Source organism: Opisthorchis viverrini, assembly GCF_000715545.1.
Source record: "Opisthorchis viverrini unplaced genomic scaffold opera_v5_308, whole genome shotgun sequence".
Taxonomy (NCBI): domain Eukaryota; kingdom Metazoa; phylum Platyhelminthes; class Trematoda; order Opisthorchiida; family Opisthorchiidae; genus Opisthorchis; species Opisthorchis viverrini.
Window position 1 is genome coordinate 1,783 of NW_008751957.1, and position 8,201 is coordinate 9,983.

Consider the following 8,201-nt stretch of genomic DNA (forward strand, 5'->3'; position numbering starts at 1 on the left):
CTTACTGGTGACTTTTGTGCTTCCAAAGCAGCACACCCACTGTGACATTTCGCTGAATCACATGCTTCTGGTCGGAGTCACATTTACACTGATCACGTAGTCTTCCGCAATCTGACTCTCTAGGCTGCTTGGTGGCTATGAAAACTTGGAACACGTGCGACTCGAAGAGGTTCTCATGGACTTGACCGGTGGGGTCACTGAATGCATCGGGTTGCAAACAATCTACAGTGCACCGGCTATGAAACATGTGGAGTTCTATGAGAAAGTGGAACAAGCTCTAAAGGAGGGAACACTTATAATTCTCTGCACTGAGGTATGTGGTTGTGTACAAACCCCGTCTCGAAAATTCCCCATAAGCAAAGTATATTTTCATGCGAACATTCGATTAGGCCTGTGAGTGACAAATTCTTTTCCATATCTGCTCATTTGACCCGCCCAACTAGAACAATGAAGATTCCATCCGTCGCGCTCTGTTGGAACATGCAACCAGAGTAGCTTCATTTGATTTCGTTGAATCACATGCCCACAAATGCTGCTGCATAGCCTACCGTCGTTTGGTTTTCATTCGAAAAATTTTGATTGGTTTTGTGTAATGATTACATTTGTAAGAAATATGGGAGTCGTGCACTTAGATTTCTCACTTTAACATACGTACCATTCTGAACGCTGTTTGATAGCTATCCTCGATCAATATCGTACTGAGGCTATCAGCATCGGTTCACTGACGGTTGTCGTTTAGATGAAACATTGACGTATCTTTTATCTGCAGATGATTATACCCTTTTCGCCACATAGAAAACATAATAACCTGATGGATTACGAACCTCCGTAGTGTGTGTGTTTAAAACCTGTAGTTGTAGTAGAAGTCATACCTTGCACTGGCCACCGAAAGCTTCAAACAGGATATCAAATTGAATTTCTGGGTATTCCGTCAGTATTCGGACAACTGGACATTAAGCTGCCTTTTCTGACTGACCTTCAAGACTTTCATTTAGTCCTTCTCGCTTTATTGGCCCACCTTGGTTACTGCCTCATTCAAATAGCACATGTGAATCCATCTGCATAGCGAAATTCCCCTTTAGTTCCGAGATCTCCTCGCTACTTACAAGAGACAAGCAATCTGTTCAGGAAAGAGGGTATTCCACAAGGTTCGTGAGTCTTTCTCTGGGAATTTATCACTGTAGGGAGTAGTCCACACCAGACCACATGACGCTAACGGCGCGATCGCAGGATACTTGACACTGGATCCAATATAATCGCGCTGTTGATCAACCAAGCGTAGCTGTGTGATAGCGTTTACACGCCCACACGAAAGTTCCTATGCAGTGCCTCTTGATTTCCCAACATAGGCTAACTTTAGTTGCACAGTTAGTTTCCTCAATACCTACGAATTACGGACATCGCCGCTTTGTTACGCTCGCTCGTAACGCGTTTGGCAATCAAAAGTGCTGTTGTTTCGTTATCTGGTGGACCATCCTCATGCGATTTTTGTTATTGTGCACAAAGTTGCCAAGTAACTTTGGATACAGGCAAGAGATTTAATATGAAACATGTGGAGTTCTATGAGAAAGTGGAACAAGCTCTAAAGGAGGGAACACTTATAATTCTCTGCACTGAGGTATGTGGTTGTGTACAAACCCCGTCTCGAAAATTCCCCATAAGCAAAGTATATTTTCATGCGAACATTCGATTAGGCCTGTGAGTGACAAATTCTTTTCCATATCTGCTCATTTGACCCGCCCAACTAGAACAATGAAGATTCCATCCGTCGCGCTCTGTTGGAACATGCAACCAGAGTAGCTTCATTTGATTTCGTTGAATCACATGCCCACAAATGCTGCTGCATAGCCTACCGTCGTTTGGTTTTCATTCGAAAATTTTTGATTGGTTTTGTGTAATGATTACATTTGTAAGAAATATGGGAGTCGTGCACTTAGATTTCTCACTTTAACATACGTATTTTGAATTATGCATTCTGAACGCTATCCTCGATCAATATCGTACTGAGGCTATCAGCATCGGTTCACTGACGGTTGTCGTTTATGATGAAACATGGGGGAAATAGTTCCAGTTTGGCTACGACAGCTAGCCCCAGCCTCAGTTGTAATGGTGCATTATGAATTCACACATTATCGATCAAATCCAGCGGTGACTTTGTGAATGTAAATCGCCCCCGACTTAACAACACTGGCAACTAAATAGCCTGTTAGTGCGATCCTGGACTAGGGTAGTAAATTCACTTCTGACCGAATGAACCATATGTGCACTTTTAGCAACCAAATCAGAAGTGCAGACCCACTCCTTGCTCGTATACACAACCAGCTGATGTCCTGACAGCTAGGCATGTCTTCACATGTTTGCGCGATGGGACCACTCACCACCAACTTAAGCAGAAGGATAAATTCATATTCAACCCACCCATACAGTTAACCGCGATGTTGAAAGCCAAACGAACCTCATAAGTAAGCCTGATAGTATGATTTTCCTATTCAGTTAATTGAACAGGTCCTCATCCTTCACCTAGTACTTCTTGCAAAGAGTAAGTTTCTGAGCCGTAGCGAAGTACTGAACGCAATGCAGTCTTGTTGGCTCTGCTACTGGAGTCAACTCCATGAATATCATAGATTGACAGAATCCCATTCTAAGGGTGAATTTGTCTTTGACCAGACCCTCAGGACCATTGCACCTACCCAGGTCGGCTACCTGAAAGTACTTAGTCTGACTTGGGTCTTAACCCGTCCTGTAGCACCACTTTACACTGCGATTGTGGGGGAAATACCGAATCGCGCAGCAATGTTTAGGTTACTTACTATTGCCAACTTTTTCACAGGGCTATTTTGTCCGTGTACGCGCAGTCTATAAGCGCACACCCTTGAGACATCTTAACCTCACAGGCGCCGACCTTCCATCACCATATCAACAACAAATTGAGTAGACCTTTGTGGTGCCGCTAGCTTGGGTGAACTCGTGAGAAATTCTGCCCCATAACTTTATTCGACCAAGGGATATAGCATGCGACGCTTCTAGTTAGGTCAGAGTAGTTGGGATCAACAGTTTAAGCAAGAAGGATGGTCACTATCAATGGTTTGAGGCAGTGGGCCTGATACCTTCCCGTGTTTCTTACGGGATATTCCTCTTTTGTTCCCCTCTTGTTGGACAGCTTGCATTCACATTCCTGTTCGACTGGATTTGTTGTATCTGAGGTTCCTCTTAAATGGGGCCGATTGGATGGCTCTTCAAACTGCTCAGCAACTTCTATGTAGGATGCTGTTGCTGGTAAATTGCTGAGTTGTCTCCCGTGTCGAATGTTTCGCTGACGATATCCTTCTAACCGGTCGATCTAATCAACGGATACAAAGCACGGCTACTAACGGTACGGAAGCCTTCCACACCAACCACTCTCTTTTCAAACGCCTCGTCATTCAGCTTCTCACTGATCTGGGTGCATTTTCGTGGTCACGAGCTTGCGTTATCCATCATCTGATCTCAACGAAGTGCTTTGATTTGGACTATAGTCGTTCCTTTGCATCGGAAAGGCAGCAAAGACTATTTCAGTATGTGTTGTTTCACGTGCTCAATTAAGTCATCTAAGTCCTTATAGCCATGTTTGCGTTGGTTGCCTTCGAGGAGTTTTGGGTTTATCACAGTTTGATACTACCGGCTTCCGAAGTCCAGTGATAAACAGTATCGTCAAACGTTCACGCACTAAAGCACGATTAGCATCGAGTTTTTTTTCCTTTCCTCCTTGACTAACAGCCACATGATTCATTTGGTCCAGCGTTTGGTTTGGCCATGGTAATCAATGCAATCGTTTATGTTAGAAATGGTCTTTGTTGAACGCTTACTTAAAGGAGCCACTCCCGTTGCGTATGCAGTTAGTTCTAATTCCGATTTGACCACCAAGATGTGTCTTTGTAGGACACGGTCTGCCGGCGTGAGTATTCATGTCAATTTCAAAGGTAATAATGCCAGCGTTTTTCATTGATGGTGCAGTCCGGATTAATCTCCATGGAAGTTATCTTTCTCAGAGGCAGAGGTGGGGGCCTGTGGTACCATTTTCTCGCCATATGAGTTGAATCAAACCACCCTTTATTGGAATCCAGTCAAACAACATTAGTTTACTCCTGGTGCTAACCGCGATCTGCACACCATCCATCAGTGTAGGCCTTTGCCCATAGATCAGCAAAAACCCGGAAAATGGGGTTTGAAAAGACTACATTTATTTTGGGAGGTTAGTATGTAGGAACAAACTGAAGTATTGTATATTTGTTTCGGTGACAACACAAGTCGAGTTTATGATCTAGATAAGGGAAGTGAGTCTTTCTGGACACATTGCTGTCGTTGAAAGTTTGTATATGAAATGGATATCTAGGATTTTTTTAAGCATTGATTTGATTAGTTCTGACCAAAAAGAGGCTGGGTAAATGGATTTCGTTAAGTAAGATAATGCAGAAGCTTCTCTTGGAAAATGGGGAGTGCTTGGAATGAGGTGACGCTGAAAAAGAGGCTGCGAGAGCCATTTCGATCGCTGAATTCGGTTTATTTGAGACACCTTATTTCGCTTTCCTGATTCAGAATTCTTTCGCACAAGACAGTTGGAAAATGTACCGCTTTCTTCCCTGACCCTATCTGTAGTATTTGATCCCTGAAGCAGCGAACTTAAAGTTTTCCTTGAGATAATCCGCCCAGGGCCATTAGTTCCATAGTTTGCCTTTGGCTTCTTTGAGGGGTCCGGAAGTTAAGCGTGGAGTTCTGTGTCCTGGGGAATGCCTCATCCAGCCCCATCTGGGACTCAGTCTTTTTTTCAGCCGCGTTAACTAATTCGCTGGTGGTCGCGTTCACTTTTTGGGCGATCGAAGTTTTCGGTTTTGGGGTCAGACTTTTTCCAACTGTTCCTTCCTCGAAGACCACATCGCTGCTTCCCCGAATGTGCGTCTGTTGATCAGTTCTAAATCAATTCAGCGCACACTATGCCAATATCTCCAGACCATATCATAATGCGACCAACCGTTGTAGGTGAGGTTGCTGTTTTTTTGGCTGCATATTCCCCTTGGGCTTCATCAGTGAGCTTAGCAACGGAATTCCACTCTGGGTTCATTGTAACGCTCCGGACTGACTGCACTATCAGGAATAGTTTGGCGTCTGTTTTATGGTACACGTATTTTTCCGGTTACTAAGGCTCATTGGCCTTGTCGGACTTCTGATCGTTGTCTGTTACATGAATTAATCAATTTAGGATCACGTGACATTGCAGTTGTGAGTATACGGACACTACATTTATATCGCGTCACGTACACCGCCTGTGGACTGAACATGACTGGTTTTATTGGGGTACTGTTGCCAGCCATTCATTGCGTGCATTTGGATTACAATTGCACTCGCACAATTGATTGAAGCACATGTTTAAAAAGTACAGATCAATGATGATATACTGCTTAGTTTCTGTATTCAAGGCTCAGAAACTAGATAATTCAAGGATAATATGAAGTAAGGCGTGGAATAGTTTTGTCTGTGATTTTGTAATTCGGGCTTCTGTCGTGCAAGGCTACGTGCCTCACTAGGGGAACGGAAATTTGAAGCATACTTCCCATTAGCTTTCAGCGTTTCTTATGTTTCTGAAGGTACGCTCAGCAGACCCCAATTTAATCGCCTAATGCTTTCGAGTCGAGGTTCGTTGCCACATAACCGCTCTAATCGCAATGGGGTTCGAGTCCGGACTGCGTGTTGGTCAAGCCAAAACAGTACTATTTTGACACAATGAAGGGTTTGGCCGGTTAGGATATATACACGCAGCGCGAGAAGTTTGCTCGACCCCACTCAACCGATTTCATTCGTCCAATGCCCAATGTCTTACTCTACTCTGTCGCTTACTTTTCAATATAACATCGTTGGCTTTGTTGAATGTGCTATGTAGTATGCTGTCAACCCATATAGCTCTGCAGTGGATGGTTTCGTGCTGCTGTTAATCATTGGTGATGTCGATTTTATTGCTGACTTTGGTCGTATCGTTCCCAGACAAAACATGCTTAATTTATTTCGGTAGTCTGTAGAAACGTGTGAAGCTGAAAGGATGCTGAATGCGGACGCAAAAATAGCAAGGTGAGTTAAATCATGTGAGTAGACGGTTACAACAAAGAAACTAAATATAGCGATTGCTAGAGCAATGCTTACAACGTGTGAACTTGAGTAAACATGACTATTTCAACCCATCTACAGCGTTAATCGGACTATGTCTACCTCTTTCCAATGCAGTCTTTTCAAGTCTGTTGATTCGGTTCCTTGCAGCGTTTACCTTGCTTAATACTTTTTAGATTCCCAAGTCTACCGAATTCCAATGCTCTATTAAAGTTAACTTCCTCCGAATATGAGCGGTAACCATGCGACAAGTATCAGCATTGAAATTTGTCATGCGCTCCATCCATAGGGGTGGGGTGGGGTGGGTGGCAACACCCAAAGGCAAAATTCCACCCGTCTTTCTCCACATAGATTTGCGACGTATCTTTGTTTTATTTGGGGCTCAGCTTTCTCTGCAGTCGCACACCATTCTCACTCGTAGAACTAAAGAAATAAAAATGTTTCCGCAGGTCTTCCCACGAAGAACGTTGGTCACAGGAAACGTCCAGAAGTATTTTTCAGCACTGAATGTATTGCGACCTAACCAGTCTCTCTGAGTTTTGTTCGGCTCAGTGCAGGGTTTGCTACCCTACTTTGAAGCGGCTGTCCCCTGAGACAGAAGTTCATCTCTCCGTGGAGTGCTAGGAATGGTCATTTTGTCAAGTTACTGTACAACAGGTTTGAAGCTTGGTGTTTATCCCACTGAACTTTTTAGGTGTAACGATCGTAATCTTCCAGCTATAGCACCGTTTTGGTGCCTAACTGCCATGCCATAAGTAAGTATCTCAGCACAAGAGCTGAGATACTGCCAGGTTGCCCGAACCTAGGCAGGGGGTACAGCGATAATCACTGTATATTAACCATGTAGTTCAAGCCTACTCGCTCCGGTTTCATGTGACCAATTTCCTAGACGTATGGTATGAAACTGAGTGAGGCAACCTCTACTGATGACTTCGATTCCTTTGGAATTTCTCGTCCACATGTCGATGTCAAAAATTTTTCCTTCGAACTCTGACAACAATGCTTTGTCCTAGGATCTCTCTTTCTCCTGCTGTGAGCGAAACAAAATGAAGTTGGTTGAATATTTTGAAGGTCGCTAGGAAAGAATGAGGAAAACGGTGTTGTTTAGGATAATCAAGATCATGCAGACAAGTCACATAGCTGAAAACAGAGTCTGAACCCCGTTTCGCACTTACTGAATCACGCTGTCCCTGAGTCTGTTTTCTTAAACAATAGGAAATATGTCTAGAGGCATCGTGTTATGAAACTAGCTGAGAGAATGGCTGCCTAGTTATTACGCTCCCTGCGAATTCCCAACACCCATATAATTCTATGAGAGGTTGACGAAGGTAAATGCTCTATGCGAGAGAGAACGCCGGGCTGTGGAGTAGAGTTTCAATGCTTCTCTGTAGGTACGTGATTTCGCTCCAGAATTAGTTCAATTTTATCATGTTTGATGTGTGAGTTAACCCGTGACGAACCGTGCTATCTAGCACATCGTCCGTGCAACAGGCAGCAGTCTCAGCCTCAGAAAGATATTCCTTCTAGGCACCGGGGACTCGTCTTTTTAAATGCAGGAGTTACTAGAATGTTGTTGCTAAGACAGTAAACCAAACTGCTAGCTAGCTAGTTAACATTCGTACTGGCTACCTTAGTTGGGTAGAATGGTTTGTATTACGACAAATCCGGTGGCTGGATTTCTTTTACACCCCGAGTTAAACTTTCCGAGTAACGATAGGCTACAGGTAACGCAGGAACGGTCTGCGATTGGTCCGCTTCCTTCAGTTGTTAGCTATAGTATAGACGCCCACTTTGGAAACCCTCCCAGTCATGCAACGTTGTTGCAGTACCCTCCAATGAACTGTCAGCGACCATTAGTCCGTGTTAATCGTAGTCTGGCTAGTATTTTGGATCAAACTTGAGTTGTTGCGCCGCAATGCGACCCGTGTCGATCACAAGGGCCAGATTGCCGAGCAGGAAAGGTCTACTGCTTGTTTGTAATTGCTGTTCATCATCATTGTCAGCTGTAATAACCGCGTATTGGTCGTACACTGGTTGTAGCTGTCACAGTTTCGTTCACCGATGAT

The 8,201-nt window shown here is 44.0% G+C and overlaps 1 protein-coding gene across 1 annotated transcript in view; it reads left to right on the forward strand.

Annotated features, from left to right (window-relative positions):
- Positions 1 to 123: 123 nt before the first annotated feature.
- Positions 124 to 8,201, forward strand: part of T265_09716 (hypothetical protein) — a gene marked incomplete at both ends in the record, with an annotated part of 22,442 nt that continues 14,364 nt past the window's right edge. Inside the window, one exon of the mRNA XM_009175879.1 lies at positions 124 to 313. Within this exon, the coding sequence (XP_009174143.1) occupies positions 176 to 313 (138 nt within the window). The remainder of the gene's footprint in view (positions 314 to 8,201) is intronic.